At 37.8% G+C, this 20,836-nt stretch overlaps 2 protein-coding genes across 3 annotated transcripts in view; one reads left to right on the top strand and one right to left on the bottom strand.

The window, feature by feature from the left end:
* The window catches only part of LOC307154538 (uncharacterized protein), a 69,107-nt gene that overhangs the window by 22,160 nt on the left and 26,111 nt on the right, over positions 1-20,836 (bottom strand). The window lies entirely within an intron of this gene.
* LOC307154505 (uncharacterized protein) lies at positions 1,416-19,942 on the top strand. The gene is made up of 4 exons (XM_079864510.1): positions 1,416-1,442; positions 2,237-2,404; positions 17,937-18,318; positions 18,615-19,942. Exons 2-4 carry the CDS (start codon positions 2,237-2,239, stop codon positions 19,628-19,630), a joined length of 1,566 nt encoding a protein of 521 aa, XP_079720636.1. The 5' UTR covers positions 1,416-1,442; the 3' UTR covers positions 19,631-19,942.

Here is a 20,836-nt window from a genome sequence, read left to right as displayed (position 1 = left end):
TTCCAGCAGCCAGAGAGAGATGAATGGTAAGAAGTCAAGGGACAAGAGACCAACTAAAGCAAATACTGATCTCCATCACGGTGACAACAAACTTTATTATTAACTAAATCTCTGTTAATTCTCAACAAGAACTTTTGTACATGTATAAAATAAATAATGTTAAACTGGTTTGTAAACTGATTTAACACTCAGTGTTGCTGGAAGTCAGTTGTAGTTTTTGTGTTTCTCTTTTTTCTGTTCTTGTTTCTCTGTCCTTCAGTGATTCTGCTTATCAGGTGTTCATCAGTTTCTCAGTTCACTCACTTCTTTACATTCACTCTGTCAAGTGGACTATATTAGTGAACTAATGTAGGGAATAGTGAATGAGGGTATAGGGTGTGATTGGGAAAACAGCCTCTGAGTGTCGATTTTGAGCAATGTTAATTCACAGTATATTCCTGTAGGCTAGTTTTATTTTCTACGGAATATTACTGTTTTAATGGAATATGGTATGATACTGTCAGAATTTGGCCTTTTTTACAGCAAGGGTTAACAGTGCAACTAAAGCAAACACTCTGGCTCCTCAGTGGACGTCATTTCAACGTCCGATTTTTGTAACAAAGACATTGAAAAGACGTCTTTTGGACATCATTTTGCTTAGTGGGAAGTGATGTAAGTGGCTCAAGGATGATTGTAAGGCAATTGCACCATATTTTCCATTGTTGGATGGTTTTCATTTGGGATTTTAAATATTATTTAATCAAGAAAGAGACATGGTTTTCCTTTCACACAATGTAATTAATTTATTATTAATTGACAATGTGTTTATCAATTTCATGTGTTTTCCCAAAGCATTTGTGCCACCATGTCAGGTAAGATATTTGCTGCAAAGAAATTAATCCTCTGGATGGACACTTTTTATTTTTTATTTTGTTGACAGCTTAATGTGCTGATCAGTGTCTGATATAGCCTAGTTTTATTTATTTGGCATATTATTTTCGTGTAAACACAAATCTCAGCCACAGCTTCTTTTAGCAGTAATACTAGAAACATGGCAGCCACATCAGGGCAATAAAGGACCGTTATTTATTTACCACAGTTCATCTTTAGAGAGCTGAACTGATTCAGACACAGAAATACAGTAATACACGATACGTTAGGAAATCAAGTTATGGTGCCGTGAACATGACAAATCAACTACAAAAATAAATTACTTACATTGTGGTCATCAATTGAACAATTTAACTTTAACCATAGAGAAAACATAAACATGATTCACGTTCGTAGTTGCACCACAGGAATTCAAGCTTTTTTTTTTATATAGAAACAGACGGAGAAAGTTTACTGTAAACACGATATATCTACTGACTAGCGTTTCTTCCTGAAACCTGCAGGAGTCTCTGTGACGCTCTTCAGTCCGCCGGTAAAACCACTGAAGAAGAGGAAGCCTCGCTCACACTGAGGTGTGTTGTTTTTAACTGTGTGTGTGTGATTGTTGATTTTCTGTCTGTAGTGTTTTAATGAACTTTAAATTAACTACTTATTCGCATTTATCGTAAAAAAAAAAAAACGAATTAGCCATGATTTTCCACAGTAACCATAGTTTAGCCTGGGTAATAATAAATAATGGTATAATTGTAGTTGTAAACACACATTTACCGTTGCTTACTACAGCAGCTGTGTGTTTTAACTGTGATATTTGTAATAAAACGAAAGTTAACACGTTGTTTAATTTTCTAATTTTGATTCTCAATCAATTTATAATGCTGGACACTTAAATGACGCTTAGAAACGAGTACAAGTATCACATTATCATGTTACATTTCTGAAATCTGTGTTTAAATCCAGCAGCTAAATTTCAGTTTTAGATATTGGTGATGTGTTGTAATGATATATTTACAATAGTGAATTTAAACATAAAAATGCCTAAACATAGACCTATGTTTATTTTATATCTGTAATTAATATCTACCTGTGCATTAATATTATCAGAAATTGCCATCATGTTCTTATGCTGTGTAGTTCTGTTCTCCTTCATTATCATTAGTCATTTTGAGTTTAAATCAGTGTAAGTTCATTATAATTCAATTCACATTGTATAGTGCTTTTCACAATCACAATACACATCGTTTCAAAGCAGCTTTACAGAAAATGCATAAAATGTGGATATGGAAATGCATGAGTCCACATTACAACTTAGATTGATATAAATGTGGGTAAACGCATCTTGTAATAAATATGTTGTGTTTGTCTTCAGATGTTGACCATGAGAGCGCAGATGGATGTGATCTGCTGTAAATCAGTAGGAACTGATCTGTCCATGCTGGATATTGAGGATTTCATCACTGAAATCTGTCAGCTGAAGAAAGAGGTGGCATCACTGGAGGCAAAGCTGAGAGAAAGAGGAGACAAACCCAACAGAGAGGTTTGAGCAGCTCATCATTTCATCCTTCAGCTAGGGCTGGGCGATATATCGCATGACACTAGCCCCGTTTACATGTAGCATTGTATTCCGATTATAACCAGGTGCAAGTCCAATCAGAATGAAAATGCTCCATGTCAACACCTCAATCGGAATAAAAATGCTCAAACCGATTGAAATTTCAGTCGGATTGAAGGGGGTGGAATAAACCTTTTCATGAACCGATCAAACGAAAGATTACACCATGTAAACGAGCTGATCCGATTACTTTGAGCGTACGTCTTTCTGCGCATGCCTGGTTTTGCGCCAGATAATTCTGTCAGCTAACATAATGCCTTCTGTTTGTGATCTGATGTGGATTCTGATCACCGTATAAGGTAGGAATATTTATACCCGATGCAAAAAAACTATGCACGCTAAACATTACCATAGTAAACATGGAAAATATGTACGCTTGAAGAAATCAGACAAATCATAATCCTGTTTTTATTTTATCTTTCAGTAGCCTATGTCTCGGACTATCCTCTTTTTCTCTGACTGAAAATATAACTGTATCCTTCTGGGAGAGAGTGCTAAAGCTCCTCAGGTCATATTTTTGGTGGCATATTTGTAGAAATGAACATTCTTTCTAAATGTGATGTAAATACGTCCTGTTACTAGGCTACCAAATAAACAGAAACAGACGCGAATAAGTTTTGTGTCCTCTTTCTTTTGTAAACGTTCACAAACGTCATAAACGGTAAACCACTTTATTTTTGTGACTAGTGTGCAATTTTGACACAAATTAATTCATTATGATAAATGTATCGATTTTTATTGTAAACCTGTGGTAAAACATCTATTCTTGGGTTTTAAAATTCAATTAAACAACAAAAATGCCAGCAAACAGTCGCTCTTGTTTTGCGATCGATCAGGCTGTTTCCAGTGATTTCTTTCCGATCAGTTTTCTGATAAAACTTCCTTTTTTTTCTTCTTTTTTTTTTTTACAATAATGATGGCCTATATTTAATTATATGCTATCATGAGTGTGATATGAGTATGAGAATGAAAAACTGATGCAAATAGGCTACAAAACAAGACAATAATTAACAAAGAACAATAGCCTACACAATACAATAAAACGGCCCGTTTATGGCTCGCACTGGCCCGACAGTGGAAACGCGTCTGATGCCTACAACTAAACGCGACAATTAAGTGATGCACCATCTTGACAGGATTGAAAACGTGGAAATAATGAGCTTCCAGATCCGTCAGACAAGCTGTGTGCGCATGTCAGAAAATGACTTCGACTGAAAGCATCAGCACATGTAAACACCAGATCGGTTTAGATAACATCCCATGTAAACAGTCAACCGGAATCCGTCAATCAGAACGATCTCAATCAGAATAGCAAAAAAGTGTGCATGTAAACGGGGCTATTGTTAGGCGCATCTCGTCAGTAAAGCCGGTTCCTTGATTAGTAGTAAATCGCCATCACCTGCTTTCAGATGGAGCGGCATTTACTACACAGCAAAAACTCCAGTGTTAAATTAACACTCCTGGGAGTGTATGAGTCCACACTCAAGAGTGTTTAAGTTAATGAGATAATTAAGTGATTAATTTAGTGATGATTGAGCATTATTGAAGACACCTGATGTTAACAAGCAGAATCACTGAAGAAGAAAATCACAAATTGTAAGCCACTGTTATGGTGATCATTGTTTGCTTTAGTTGGGCTCTTGACCCTTATATTATTAACTTTAGATTTTGTTTGTCTGCTGTTATTGATTTATAACAGTCAACTGAACAAAGTGTGATCTGATAGTGATGGTTACGTTTTGACAATCATGCTGTGATCTGAAAAATAAAACTTATTGAGATAGTTTGCACTGTTAACCCTTGCTGTAAAAAAAGACGTAATTCAGACAGTATCATACCATTTTCCATTAAAACAGTAATATACCGTAGAAAACAAAAATAGCCTACAGGAATATACTGTGAATTAACAGTGCTTAAAATCGACAATCAGAGGCTGTTTTCCCAATCACACCCTATACCCTCATTCACTATTCCCTACATTAGTTCACTAATATAGTCCACTTGACAGAGTGAATGAAAAGAAGTGAGTGAACTGAGAAACTGATGAACACCTGATAAGCAGAATCACTGAAGGACAGAGAAACAAGAACAGAATAAAGAGAAACACAAGAAACTACAACTGACTTCCAGCAACACTGAGTGTGAAACCAGTTTACAAACCAGTTTACGATTATTTCTTTCATACATGTACAAAAGTTCTTTTTGAGAATTAACAGAGATTCAGTTAATAATAAAGTTTGTTGTCACCATGATGGAGATCAGTATTTGCTTTAGTTGGTCACTTGTCCCTTGACTTCTTACCATTTATCTCTCTCTGGCTGCTGTAACAGTGAGTTTATAAAACACATTTGTTATGGCAAGAAAGAGCCAAGAGGAAGATGATCATGTGTTTTTGGCTTTTGTGATCATGTCACAGTCATCTTGGTTTATCTGAAATTCAGATTTTTCCTGTATATATTCATTGAAATTATGGGTTTGTCATATTTTGCATAAATCTGTGTATCTACAAAATGAAATAAAAATTTCTGTAATCATGTCTTCTGAAAAATAACAATCATATAGTGAATTCAATTTTATTTTACTCCTGCTTGACTCAGACACACACAGACATCAACAATCAGCACATGAATCTCAACAATGGTGAAAAGTTTCATGTCGCAATGCATGCTGGGTTCCAGGATAATATAAAACTCCCAGCATGCACTGCTGCATGAATAAAAAATAAATAAAAAATATTGCCACCATTGCTGAGATTAATGTGCTAAATTGTGATATCTCTGTGTTTCTAAAACATAGTGTAGCTTTTTTTTTTGGTTTATGCATGATGTGTTAAAAAAAAATGAGTCATAGTAATTTATTGCTGTAGTTTCACAGTAGTGCTAATGTAACACTTTTGATCGAGGATAAAACTATGAATGAATAAGAATTAATTCCTTAGTGAATGAACCAGCAATATGATGATTTTGTCACCATAAGCATTTCAACCGCAATCATTCATAAACTGTGTGCGCACAAGTGTGACTTGCAAAAACACAGTAGCAAAAGAAAAACTAATGTTTTAGCATCTGCATCCCAACTAAAGCAAGCACTGATCTCTATAATGGTAACTTCAAACAAACATTTTCAATTAAACATCTCAATAACAACTTCTGTAGATGTATGACAGAAATAAAGTCATACTGGTTAATAATAAGTGTAATAATGTGTAATGGCTGGAAGTCAGTTGTAGGTCTTGCGTTTCTCTATTTTCTGTTCTAACAGCAGGTGTTCATCACTAATGCTCAACAATCACTTACATATTCCCTTTATTATCACACTGCAACTCAATGACAAAGTTACTGCAACAAACTCAATCACACTCAATGTTACTTTTACTCTTTGTAGTGTGGATTTTCCTGTGGGGTTGAAAGGGTTAACAGTGTAAGATAAAAAGTCACACCCACAAAATGTATTTTAACAGTAATAAACTGTAAGTTATAAAACAGGTATATACTGGCAACACTGTTGCCAGTAGTTTACTGTAAAATGTTGTTTTTTGGGTCACCATTGTGCAGAAGAGTAGAGCCTGTGCTTCAGTCCAGGAGAAGATCTACAAACATTGATGATTTGCTGCATGTTGCTTTATTTAACAGGCGGTGACTGTGTAGTTGCTGGTCCAGTGGAAATCTCTTTATTTACAAAAGTTTTTCTGTGGTCTCAAATGAAAGAAGTTCACAGTAATACTTTGCTCACATTATTAATGCATTATAAATTTTAGTTAATACATTTAAATGACAGTTGGTCAATTTAAGGCAGTCGGTTTCTGCAAGTGTAATTAGTTAACTTGAATTAGAATTTAGTGCATTTTTACAGAAACAAACTAGACTACAGTAAAGAACTGTACAATTAACAGTATTTTACTGGCAACAGTGTTGCCAGTATTTTACTGTAAAAAAACCCTGGTAAGGTCTAACAGTGTGGTTTAACTTGTTAGCAGCTTTGTGATTCTACAGGATATGATTTTCAGTATTTTTCCTTTTATCCAAAATATTTAATAAACATTGTTCTGATCTAAACACTTTCAAATGAATTTATTTAGAAACACAGACATCAATAATCAGCCTGTGAATCTCAACAATGGTGACAATAATAAAGCATGTTGCAGTGGCTGCCACCAATCACAACTCATTAATGGCTCCCATCATGCATTGCGGTATGAATAAATTATGATCTGAATTGTCTATGTAATTTACTTTTCCTAATTTAATATTCTGCTCGTCACCATTGTTGAGATGCATAGACTGAATCTTGACATCTGTGTGTGCCTAAAAGAATGATTTTTATCTTTATCAGAACAACTTTTAAAACATCCTTTGGATTATATCAAAAATTCTGGGCATTTATGCAGATTCACAGTTATGCTGTAAACAACAACACAAATCAAAAACATCAAGTTCAAATGATGATTGTCATAATATAACCAACACCATCAGATCACTTTTTTTCTTTGTTCATCTGGCAGCTATAGGCAAGGCAAGGCAAGTTTATTTATATAGCACATTTCATACACAATGGCAATTCAAAGTTCTTTACATAGAAGAAATTAAAATAATAAAAAATTAAAACAGTTTAAAAAATAAATAAATAAAATACAGTACAGTACAAACAGTCGGACGAACAGTGGCACAGTGCTCATTCAGTAAATGCATAGTTAAACAGAAGTGTTTTGAGTCTGGATTTGAATGTGACTACTGTAGGAGCACGTCTGATCTCCTCTGGAAGCTGGATCCAGCATAATAGCTAAAAGCGGACTCGCCATGCTTAGAGTGAACCCTTGGTATTTCTAGCTGATATGATCCTAGTGATCTGAGTGATCTGTTGGGTTTATATTCAGTGAGCATATCTGCAATGTATTGAGGTCCTAGACCTAGGCCATTGAATGATTTATATACCAGTAATAATACTTTAAAATCAATCCTAAATGTAACTGGGAGCCAGTGTAAAGACCTGAGGACTGGTGTGATATGTTCATATTTTCTGGTTCTGCTCAGAATCCTGGCGGCAGCGTTCTGTACGAGCTGACACTGTCTTATGGTCTTTTTGGGAAGGCCAGTGAGGAGTCCATTACAATAATCCACCCTGCTGGTGATGAAAGCATGCACAAGTTTATCTAAGTCTTGTCTGGAAACAAAGCATCTAATTCTTGCAATATTTTTCAGATGATAGTATGCTGATTTAGTTATTGCTTTGACATGACTACTGAAACTAAGGTCTGACTTTAGTGTCACACCAAGATTCCTGACCTGATGTTTAGTTGTTTGACCCCTAGAGTGAAGGTATGCGTGCACCTTGAGAACTTCATCTTTGTTTCCAAATGCAATGATTTCAGTTTTGTCTTTGTTTAACTGAAGAAAGTTTTGACACATCCAACTGTTGACTTCGTCAATGCATTGGCACAGGGAGTCAATGGGGCTGTAATCGTTAGGCGATAGGGCTAAGTAGAGCTGTGTGTCGTCTGCATAGCTGTGGTAAGCAATTTGGTTCTTTCTCATTATTTGGCTCATTGGGAGCATATACAGTTTGAACAGGAGTGGCGCAAGAATTGAGCCTTGAGGGACTCCTCATGTCATGGATGTCCACTCAGACTTATGGTCTCCTATACTAGGGCTGCACGATTCTTGCTAAAATGTGAATCACGATTTTTCTCCATGGGAATTGAGATCACGATTCTCTTACACGATTCTCATTTTTTCAACCAAAATTTAATGCACTCAAGTACAAAAAAACAAAAAAACAAAAAAAACAAAGGACATTCAGTATAATAAAGTGCAGGAGTAACAAAAATTGTCTCTTTTCTTTATTTTAGCCCCCTTAAAGTGAATAATTTTAAAGCTTTATGTTGTTGAACATAAGAGAACATTAACATATACAATAATAGCCTAAATAAAAATAACTAAATAGAACCTGTGCTTTTTGCTCCAATTGGCACAGAATGTACATAGTACTTACATCTACTGTGTTTACGGGAATACTCGACTTGGCGTTTTGAAATATTTCTGTTTATTTGGCCGTTTAGACGCGCAACCGGAAACAAAGACTGCTTGTCCGTGTTGCGCTCGGAGCGCGCGCACAGCATCCTGTCAGTATAATTCAGTTCTCTTTCGCGACTTATCGCGCTTTTAATATTTCTTTTCGATATAAAGCACATTCTGCTCTTTTCTTTGTCTTTCATTCATGATTTGTTATTAATAACTTTAAACAGAATCATCAACTGAAATCTGCGCGGATTATCCAAAATACGACACATTTATAGGACATAAAATTGTCTCTGCGCAAAAGTGTAAGTAAAAGGACAGCAAAGCACCCGTTTCAATGAAAGGATATATTAAAGTTTATATAGCCTACTTTTACATTTTCGCTGCTGTTCTAAAAGGGTTTTCGCCATTACCTTAAACAAGCTGCAGCTGCTTGAATGCAGTGCAGGAGCAACTATTAGATTGCCACAGAAATGTAAGCGGTTAGTTGATTGCTGTGGTGACTCGTGACACTCCCGAACAGCAGTGAACACGCACTTTTGCCGGTACAACTTGAATATTATTATTATCATACACTTTTCATTAACTTCGGTAGGCTGTAGGCTACAACAAGGGAATTGTAATTGGCTGCTTTTTCTGCAGAGATCTGAATGCAGGGAAATACACGGAAGTGAATCGCCATCATTAAGAAATGAGATCGCATTTATGTTTGAATCGAGATCGTGATTTTTTTTCGATTAATCGTGCAGCCCTATCCTATACTCACATAATAACCTCTCCCATCTAAGTATGACCTGAACCATTTTAGGACTATCCCACTTTTGAAAAATGATGTGAGAAGTGTGTCAAGAGCGCAGATTGATGTTTTAAGGTGCTGTACAGTTTCTTCCAAAATTTTGCCATCAATTTCTTTGAAATCAGACAAAGTAACTACTTTCTCCGGTGGTCTGATCTGACTGACCCCAGTGCAACTCAAGGATGTGCTGATCACCTTTCTGATATTATTGATTTTCTCAGAGAAGAAAGAAGCAAACTCACTGCACTTGTGAGCATTTCACTGGGAATCTGGCTTGGGGGGTTTGTCAGTCGCCCTACAGTATCAAAAAGAGTGCGTGTGTTGTTTAAATTGCTGTTTATAATATTTAAGAAGAAAGTCTGTCTAGCTTTGCCTAGTTCCATATTGAAAGCATGGATGCTGTCTTTGTAGATGTTATAATGGACTACAAGTTTTGTCTTCCGCCACATGCGCTCTGCTTTTCTGCATTGTCTTTTCATATTTTGCACTGCTGTTGAGTTTCTCCAAGGTGCTTTTTGTCTGCCACTCTTCTTCCTGACTTTAACAGGAGCAATATCATCAATTACACTTTTAACTTTTGAGTTAAAAGAATCAAGGAGAAAATCAACAGAGTCTGCAGATATGCTTGGTGTTAAGGATATAGCCTTCAAATAGTGCACTAGTGTTCTCATTTAAGCATCTCTTCTTGACAGACACAGATCTAGCTTCAGTGGCAGGAGAGATCAATATATCAAAGAAAATACAGAAATGATCAGACAGTGCTACATCCTTAATAACAATCGATGAAATGTTTAGACCATAGACTGTAAAAAATATGGACAAAGCGTCTGTGACGTCACCCATTGACTTTCTGAAGAACGGTTTTGAAGCCGTTTATGGGGGGTATGGGCGGCGCCATCTTGGGAAATCTTGGGAAATCCTAACCCCGCCCACCTTCTGACGCAGCGCGCGTCACTCAGCTCACTGTGCTACTCCGGTAATCTTTGTGTATATTTTAGGCAACGAAATATGTTATAAAACACCATACTAACTCTTTTCGTTTTCATTTAAAGAAATCTTAAACATTATAGCCACACAAATGTGGTTCAGGCAACGCGTATTGATTATATTCACTGCACATAACGTTTGCCTATTTATAAAAAAACAAAATATAAAACACAAACCTGCCTCTTTTCGTTTTAAATATAATATAAAAATATTAAACATTTTAATATGGTCCAGGCAATATGTGCATTTGTACTAAACAACAGATTTTGCAGTAAACAACATTATAGATCATCTTCGTTGTATTAAAATTTAAAATGACAAAACTCAACCCAGTCTCTTTTTGTTAAATTTCAGTTTTATCAATATTAGCCATTATAAAAGTATAAGTAAAAGGTATAAGAAGCTATACAAATAAAGCAAACAATTCAGTCAAACATACAAAGTCAGCGCTCTGTCTAGTCTAACCATACAACGGTAAAGTTAAATAGCTTATAAAGTTATGAAACTTCCCCTCAGCCAAAACGATTGGCCAGGGAACAAGTTATAGATTCACAAAACCAAAGATCGCCCGTTAGATATAACGTTACACAAGACGAATTATACCTCATGTTTAACCACTACAGAGACGCCAGGGTCAGCGGCGAACGACTAGCCGAGGAAAAGCTGTTGCAGGCGGGGTACATGCGCCGAGCGCCCGGTCATCATCGCTGGATCTCACAACTGGATAAAATGTTCATAAATCTTTAAATAAACCACAGATTTGAGCTTTAAATAAATAAATGGCGCTTCTTATGTTGTCATTCTCCAGTTGGCGCAGCCTAAGCTGTCAATCAAGCTGTCAATCAAAGTTAACCACGCCCTTATTTGTCATACATTTTATATCTAAATACGATCTAAACTAACGAGTTAGAAAAAAATTCACTACCCTCGCCGTTGTCAGGCACTCGGAACCTATCGAAAAATACAATAAAAGTCCATGGGACCAACCTGTAAAAACATGAATTTATGCTGTGAAAACGGACATTTTAACATGGGGGCTATGGAGATTTGCTCCCTTTTGGGACCTTCCCCTAGCGGATTTTCGATGTATTGCAGTTTTTCGCACTTCCGGGTAGGCTTCATTTTTCAGATGAGAATGTTGCCCCTTGGTTTAGACCAGGGGTGGGGAACGTTGATCCTGGAGGGCCATTGTCCTGCAGAGTTTAGCTCCAACCCTGAAAAAAACATTTGGCTGCCTGCAACTTCAGTAATCCTGAAGACATTGATTAGCTTCAGGTGTGTTTGATTAGGGTTGGAGCTAAACTCTGCAGGACAATGGCCCTCCAGGATCAACGTTCCCCACCCCTGGTTTAGACCCTTACTGATAAGTAAATCTAGAGTGTGTCCACGATTGTGTGTGGGTCCATGTACATGCTAGGGGTGGGACAAAAAATAGATTCTTAGATGCATCGCGATGCGGAAGTGGACGATTCTGAATCGATTCACAAATGTCAAAAAATCGATTCTCTAAAAAATTTTTTTTTTTTCCCCTAATAACGTAATATTGACGGAACGCAAAAGGCGGAACTCTAAGCGGACGTGCAGTGCGCGGACAGTCTGTGGCGACAGACAGAGACGCGTGATGATGGCTGAGCGCCAAATTCGAACGGCACCCTCTTCGTTAAAAGCTAGCGTATGGAAAATTGGCAATTTCATTGTTACCTATTTAGTATTTTTTGTATGAAAGCTGCTTTCAGTAGCCTATTTAGTTTTCACATCAATATACTGTAAACCGATCTGTTATACGTACGTTGTACTGCCCTGCAATATGTGCAATGCCAGTCACAAAAAGTTACATTTTGACTGTGCTCTCTGCAGATGTTCATTCACTTTTTTTGTATAAGCTGTTTTTGATTGTGGTATACAGCAAACATTTCAAGTCATAACTCTTTATTATTTAGTTGTGAATAAGAGAGGCTTTGTATGTTACTAATTATTCAGAATATGCGTAAGTCCACAAGCATTATATGAAAGCTGCTGGTACATAATTCTATATTTTTGAACAAAAACTGTTTGTGATTTTGCTACAGCAAAATGTTTTTTTGTCTGAAGGATTATATTGCTCATTGGAAATAACAAGAGGATGTTGGTTAGAAGTCTATAGGCCTTTATCACAACACAATAGAACGCCGGAAGTAGCCGCGAAGCAGTGTACAGTGTCTTCCGGTTATTGCAATCACCATGGCTGCATGTTAATTATCACTGGACTACTTCGCTCTCGCGTCTCCCAAAAGTTTCATTTTTTTGTTGTTGAATGGTTTAACCTGTTAAGCTGCAACCCCACTTTTGAAAAATCCCCAGAAATGACATACCCAAACTGAAACAGATACAGTTCATGAACCCTTTGCACTAAAAGCACAAGTATGATCTCATTTGAAAGCTGACACCTGGTAGTTTATTGTAAATGTAGAATTAATTATTGTCATAATGATTTTTTTTTTAAATAGCTTCAAAGTTTTGTAAAGTTATTAGAATTTTTTTTTTTATGAAACATATTAATGAAAATAAAATTGAAGTTGGCACTGGAGCAATCTAGAAATGCACTACAGCTAAAGCCACATGTCTGACCATGTTATATTTAAAATATGAAGATAATAAGTCTAAAACTCTGTATTTAGTTAAATGTTTTTCAAGATCATGTCATGACTTTATTTTGATTAGGCTACTCTAAAAATGCTACTGATGTTTAGTCATCGTCTAAGCATCCATTCAGTCTTTTGTCTCTATTGTTTTGTGGTGCAAACGAGCCCCATTCAGTCTCAGTCTCCCCCTGCACACATTCACACCTCTCCAGACTGGTTATGGCTCGAAATATGCATTTCTTTTGTCTGCATTATAGTTACTAACGACTGGCTATTCACAGGCTATTCATAAGGCTATTTCAATCCCTAATTTCTTTTATCAAAGTTCTCACTTCACATTTGAAGTGCACTAAATAGTGGTCAAATGCACTAAAACATATCAGTAAGCATTCTTATTTAGAACAAAATTCATAAAAGAATAACCCCTGGTGGCAGGTGCACCTGGGCTAGCTAGCATGTTAGCTTAGCACACCATCAATACACGACCATTTATGAGATTAAAACCATGTTTGTGCTCCAAACTTACTTCATAACGCAATCGAGTGTTTTAAATAATCTTCTGTGATCTAATTTGGCTTCAGATAAAAAAAAAAAATCAGACAGAAAACATTATTTATAGTTTTATTCACGATGATAAAGTCTATATCGATTAGCATTACATTATAAATATAATCTATTATTATGAAAATACCTGGCATGGCTTGAAGAACATATCATAGAAATATCATAGCAAACATGTTTATTGTCTTCAAAACATCTTTTATCTGCATATTACAGCGGGATCTCTGTAGCTTTGTGTGTAGCAGTGACGTCCTGGAATGTCACATGATTATGGCTCTTCTTCATGTTCCATATATGGATTATTTTTTGTGCATATAGTGCCCTCAGGCTATTGGTATGAATTGAAAACACTGCACATCTCAGTAAGAAGCGCTCACAATGATTACATCGACACATTTGGGTATAAATTCAATAAATATTATTCCTGTCTTTAGAAATATGACGTGAATCTATGAGAATATATCAATATTTCTCCAAGTTTGCACATTTTTGAGCTAAAGCCCTGAGGGACGTTGTTTTGTGTATCGCTGTCATGACGACAGCACGGGAGTTTTTTATGAATGAAAGCGGCTGACGCGCATAATTCATATTAAAGGTATCGACTCATTTTTTCATTTCATAACTCCTGACACAAATTAAGACATAACTGTCACTATAAGTTTCTCAGAATACAATAGTGGTCAAATACTGAAACTTGAGTATTATATCTTTTTAATGATGTATAGTTTGTCAAGGTATAACATTAAATCTGATAGTAACTTTGAACTATATAAATAAAAAAACGCTTCAGTGCGCCCACGCACTGGTATAGCTTAACAGGTTAATTAAATTGTTATAACCAATTGTTTAAAATGTAATGATTTAAGTAAACATTTCTTCAAAGGTTAAACCAAACTTTTATTTTGACGGGTTGCCGTGTAGACCTTTGAGTCTCTCTGTGTTTTATGATGATAGTTTCTCTCAAATAAGGCTAAAATGCTGCTCAAGTGACTCTCAGAGCGGCTGTGTTGATGAAGTGCATTAATGTTAATACGTAAGGCTGAAAAAAATCGCGAGCTGTGTGTGTGTGTGGTAAATGAAACGCGTCGGTGCCATTCATTCACAGAGACACGCAGAACATGCACGATTCCTATTTAAATAGTCTTTATGCGGTTTAATATTGACAGACACTGGTCTATATCGCGATTTTATTTAAGTTTACTGACCTACTTTTCATCTAAATGTGTAACTAAGTAACCAACGGAAGTGCGAGTACACTGCTTGGCGATTTCGAACGTTCCGAAACCAGGAAATGAGATAAAGGCCTATTATTAGAGATTCAGAATATGCTGAAGTTTGTATTAATTTACTACAAGTATGCTGCAGCACACATTTATTTTCCTGTTGGTTCTTTGCAATGTTCAAATCACTTCCATTTGTTTTATTAATAAAATTAATATTGGAAGATGGAAGTAAGTTTGTTATGGGTCATCATAAATACTTTGCTTTAAAAGTACCAAGTAAAAAAAAAAAAAAAATCGTTAATAATCGATAATCGTTACCCTCTGAATCGTAATCGAATCGAATCGTGAGGTGCCTAGAGATTCCCACCCCTAGTACATGCTGAGTCAGATCAAAAGTTTATAAAACAGTTTTGATTTCTTTTGCCATATTGTTTTATCTATGTGGATGTTAAAATCTCCAGCAATGGCAAAACAGTCAAACTCTGAGGTAATGGTTGATAACAGTTCTGTAAAGTCCTCAGCAAAGGCTGGAGAGTATTTTGGAGGCCTGTAAATAATGATAAGTAAAATGCGTGGAGCACCTTTTAACACAGTACCCAGATATTCGAAAGACAGGTAATTCCCAAATGATATTTGCTTACATTGATAGATATCTTTAAAAAGAGCAGCTAGACCCCCACCTCTTTTAACAGCTCTGCAGACACTCATAAAAGTAAAGTTAGGAGGGGCTGTTTCATTGAGGATTGTTGCACTGCAGCTGTCTTCTAGCCAGGTTTCATTTAGAAACATAAAGTCCAGGTTGATTGTGGTTATTAAGTCGTTGACTAGAAGATTTATTTTTAAGTGAACGAATGTTTAAAAGTGCTAACTTGACAATCTTACTTTTTGTCCACCCATCATTCTTAGTTTGACGTGTAATAGGCAGCAGATTAGTTGGGTTTGCTGTACGGCTATTGAAGGCCTTAGACTTTCTATCATGTAATAGAACAGCAATTGAGAAAGATACAGGCACACTGGGTTCCCGCTTGTTCTGTAAACATTTGAGAAAGTTACTGTTATCATAACAGGGACCCAACACACATCACTGAGAGCTGGTATCAGTTGTTTTTGGTTCACCTCGAGCAGATGGAGGAGGGTGTGGGCCCTGGCGTTGTGGCAGATGCCGAAGAGCTCTCACAGGAGGAGGGGGAGGGCGAGCTGGGCCCGCAGGCTTTGGTGGTAGCGGTGCCTGTCGTTTTTTGGTTGGTATCTGGGGGCTTGCAGCAAAAGAGTGGGATAGTTTGGTTCCAGCATACACCAGTTCTTCCATTTTCTGTGAGAAGCACAGAAGTGGCGATGCTGGAGAGAGGGAAAAAGTGTCTGGTGAAAGGGGCTGTTGCTCTGGTGTTATCGGAGGTTGTGATATGCTGTCCTGGCTTCCCTGGCTGTTTTCCAGGAAGTCGTCCTTGGGTGCTGAATCTTGGAGCAGTTCTAATATGTCTGTCTGTGGTGAGCTCTGTGGGCAGGGCTCAGCTGAGATTGTGTCCGTGAGCAGAGGTTGTTGTGGCGGAGTGGTGTTAGCATTGTCCTTGTGTGATATGTCAACCGCATGTCCATTTTGCTGATGAAGTGAAGTCCCGTTGTCATTCATACTGTGTCCAGGTGTGTGTGTGCCATTCAGATTGAGTGGATTGGCACACACTGCCGAAGGATGATTGAGGGAGAAGTAGATATTGTCCTTTAGCACTCTTGAACCAAGTTTGTTTGGGTGACGGCCATCTCGATGAAACAGTTGTCTCTGACTCCAGAAAAGATTGAAATTGTCAATGAAGTTTACTCCTTTTATATTGCAGGTTTTTTCAGCCACGTATTAAGCCCAAGCAACCGTGAAAACCTGTTTGTTCCTCTTGCTGGGAGAGGTCCACTGATGAATGTTTGAACTTTCAGTCTTTTAAGTGTTTCAAAAAGTTCACTGAAATCCTCCTTAAGGAGTTCTGACTGCTCTTTATGAATATCATTCTTCCCCACATGAATGATGAGTTGATTTGCAGTCTTATGTTTCATCAGAATGTTCTGAAGTTCCCTGTTTACATCAGAAGTTGTTGCTTGTGGAAGGCAGCACGTAGTTGTATCCCTGCTGCTAATGTTTCTGATTATGGAGTCCCCCACTATCAGAGTGCCGCTGTCTGCTCGACCTTGAGCACCAGTTAGCATCAGTGTTAGCTACTGGCCCATTCAGTCTGTGTTCGATCACATTCATCACATTTGGGGATTCCTCATTTACATTCATTAGTACTTCAAATCTGTTCTCAAGATGTATAGGCGGTGGTAGCAGACCAGTGTTTGCAATCCTTGTCAGAGCTGTATCTGGGGTAGAGGATGCTACTGCGGCAATATGTGAGGCTCGTGACAATCTGATGTCTCGAGTGCTTTTGGGTTTCGCTCCCTGTTTGTGCCATCGATTTGTAAGTCGATAGGCTTGTTTCTCTACCTGTCGAGGAGCACTAGTTTCATGGGACTCACCGGCTGTATGCTGAGGGTGTCCATGACGAATCTCTGTTGTGTGCTCCGTCTGGTTTGGTGGTCCTGTAAGTAACTTTGTTTCAAGAACTTAGATACAGCAGCCAAATAAAATCTAAAGTTAATAATATAAGGGTCAAGAGGAAACATTGATCGCCATAACGGTGGCTTACAATTTGAGATTTTCTCCTTCAGTGATTCTGCTTGTTAACATCAGGTGTCTTTAATAATGCTCAATCATCACTCAATTAATCACTTAATTATCTCAATAACTTCAACACTCTTGAATGGACTCATATACACTCCCAGGAGTGTTAATTTAACACAGGAGTTTTTGCTGTGTACAAAGAGCCGTAGTTAACTGACAAGCTGAGCCATATCGCATTAATTATCGCTGGCGATACGTCCGCGATATTAATGCGATATGGCTCAGCTTGTCAGTTAACTACGGCTCTTTGTAGTAAATGCTGCTCCATATGAAAGCAGGTGATGGCGATTTACTACTAATCAAGGAACCGGCTTTACTGACGAGATGCGCATAACAATGTGATGCGATATATATTGCCCAGCCCTACCTTCAGCTCAGTAAAACCAAAGTTTTGTTAGCTTCTCACTTCTTATGCACATCTCAAGTTAAGCCAGAAGCAAAATATGCAAACAAATCACCAATATACCCACTAGAGATAACTGCTGAGTAATGAGGCTACTATCAACAGGTTGTTGTTTATTTGTGTTGATCTATGATGTGTTTGTCAGGATCTGGAGAAGGTTTCAGTGTGTGTGAGTGATGGGACAGAAGCTCAGGATTCAGTCTGGAGATCCAGAGACACACAGGACTCAGAGCTCAGCCTCACTTTACTGTGTTATACTGATGCTCAGGATCATGGATCCGCTGATCAAACCTCTGACTGTAACGCTGGAGAACAGCAGATGAAGATGTGCTCCATCAGACTGGAGGACTGCAGGAACCTGATAGAGAGACGAGGAGAAGAAACCACAGCAGAGGAACAACAACAGATCCATGAGGAGGAGGAGGAGGAGGATGATCAGAATGAGGATGAAGGAAATGATGTTGAGGATGAAGAAAATGAGAATGAGGATAATCAAAATTATGACAATGATGATTTTATTCCTTCAGGTATGTATCTTCCATTTATTAACTTTTGTTAGTAAATCATAGTCAGAATGTGTGTAAACATTTAGTTGTGTTCCTAAATCAGCAGGTGCAGACATTAGTTACTGTGAACCGATGTGCTGAAAACACTGTATCATGAGCTGCATCACAATTTCACATTTATCTTTAATTTTTAAGCTCTAGAAGTTACAGAAAAATATAGACGGATATTATAGAATTTCATGATGGTAAGTGCATGATTCATTAAATATAGTTGTGTTCATTTAAAGTTAGACATTTTAATACCTTTTTCTTTTCAGATGTGAATGGGGGTTCATCTACTGATGAAGAAACAACCTCGACATCAAAAGATCAGCTGAAGGTCAAGAGATTCTCCTGCGTCACCTGTGGGAAAACATTGAGCTCACAGGGATATTTAGCGAGACATGAGAGAAAACACACAGAAGAGAAAGACTTGACATCCAGGAGATGCGACATCAGCTTTCCCACCTTAAAAGAGAAGAGGCTTCATTCAAAAGAGCACGGCTTGAAGAAGGAGTTTCACTGCGAACAGTGCGGGAAGGATTTTTTCACCCTTCCATCTAATATGAGAGCTCATATGAAGACACACACTGGCGAAAAGACTTTCCACTGCAGCGAGTGTGACAAGTATTTCCTCACCAAAGGGAATCTTGATGCTCATAAGCGAATCCACACGGGTGAAAGGCCGTACAAGTGTCCTCACTGTGATAGAAGATTTATGTATGGATCCCATTTGAAGAAGCATGTGCGCATTCACACCAACGAGAGGCCGTTCCAGTGCAGCGAATGTGGGAAAACCTTCACAAACTCAAGCTGTCTAAAGTCACACCAGAAAATACACTCTCAGGAGAAACCATATCAGTGTTCACACTGTGATAGAAGATTCCGTCAAAAACCTAATTTGATTTGCCATGAGAGGACTCACACCGGAGAGAAACCGTACCTATGCTCCTACTGCGGGAAGAGCTTCCTTAGTCCGACTCATTTTGCATTTCATCTGAGAGTTCACACTGGAGAAAGACCGTATAACTGTGCCGTTTGTGGGAAGAGTTTCGCTAAACATGGTACCTTAAAAAATCACCAGCGGATTCATACAGGAGAAAGACCGTTCAAGTGTTCTCAGTGTGACAAGACGTTTGCTCGATCGGACGTCCTGAAGACTCATGAGCGAGTTCATACAGGAGAGAAGCCTTACCGCTGCTCCATCTGCGACGAGAGATTCGCTTATTTAGGTAGTTTTCAGACCCACCAGAAGAAACACGCTAAAGAACAAACTGCTCCTGAATCATCATAGTGTCTTTTCATCAGTAAATCTGGATAAAGGACTCATTGAGCTCATCCTGAAACTTTAGATTCAGCCAGTAGGAGGCAGTGTCACATTGCGCTTTCATGTTGTTTCAGAGAGTTGGAGATAGATTGAACCAAACTATGCAAATGAAGTTGTTCGACAGAATAGAACAGTGATTGCCTCAAGATAGTATCTATGAGTTCCTGGATTTCATAACGCTGATAAACATGTTTTAAGTGTTAAAAGTGGCTCAATGATGAACGCCATGGTGTTCTTTTCACACAATGTTACTAATTTTCAATTTCATGTGTTTTCCTAGAGTGTCCTAGAGGGGGGGAAACGGGGGGAAACGGGGGGGGGGGGGGGGGAACGGGGGGGTAAAAGAGATTGACATGCAAATCTCCACATGGAATGCGAACGCGCTCATTACCTCAACAACAAAGCACAAAAAAAATTCACAAGTCTCTGCTTTTCGTCGTTTTTAAGAGTTTTAGAGCAAATATTCTAGGCTACGTCATACAATTTTCAAAAGTCTTGTGAAGAAATAATCAGTATGGGTTTCATGGCCTTATTTCAGTGAGAATTTTTTTTTTGTATTTTCACAAACCACGCATAAATGTCATTATCTCAAAACTTCAAACTTTTACATACATGCTGCTGATATATTATTGTAGCAGAGTTTGTGCTGAATACAGTGTAATTAGACTTTAGCCATGAAAATGTCACAAGTAACAGAAATAACCACAAATGTCAGAGCATGTCAGAACACCTCCAGGGCCCAGAAAACAGCTCAGACCCCAGAGGGTTAACAAACGAACGAAATGAATGCTCTGCTAGTTAACTGGAGATGTTTTGTTTATTTGTATTGGTACATTCGTGCTGCGAGATGTTTCAAAAGTGGTGGGGACACGTCCCACCCGCAAATTACACCTTTGATGGCGCATCATTCCAGGAAATCCCTATCGCTGTATCTGAATAAACAGAAGATTGAAACGCTTTGATTAAACATGACTTATAAATACATGACTGCCTTATTCTGTGTCAGAAGCACATCATCTCACAGAAGGAGGAGCTCAACTGTCGTTATGAAGTGAGTTTGGAGTAAATACATGTTATTAAATGTTGTCTTTTGTTGGACAAGAGGTTCATAAATGATTCTCGTGTTTGGAAAGTTGTTTGACACGTGTTGCTTTTTCAAATGCACGTTATAAG

The sequence above is a fragment of the Squalius cephalus genome (genome assembly GCF_949319135.1).
Source record: "Squalius cephalus genome assembly, chromosome: 2".
Taxonomy (NCBI): Eukaryota; Metazoa; Chordata; class Actinopteri; order Cypriniformes; family Leuciscidae; genus Squalius; species Squalius cephalus.
The sequence above is the reverse complement of the archived record's forward strand: the minus strand, read 5'-3'. Positions and strand labels throughout refer to the sequence as shown.

Excerpts from the sequence above, each read along its gene's own strand:
- LOC307154505 (XM_079864510.1), top strand. The coding sequence starts at position 2,237 with ATGTTGACCATGAGAGCGCAGATGGATGTGATCTGCTGTAAATCAGTA. Across the intron at positions 2,405-17,936 it reads GAGACAAACCCAACAGAGAG|GATCTGGAGAAGGTTTCAGT; the intron begins GTTTGAGCAGCT and ends TGTGTTTGTCAG. Across the intron at positions 18,319-18,614 it reads TGATGATTTTATTCCTTCAG|ATGTGAATGGGGGTTCATCT; the intron begins GTATGTATCTTC and ends TTTTCTTTTCAG.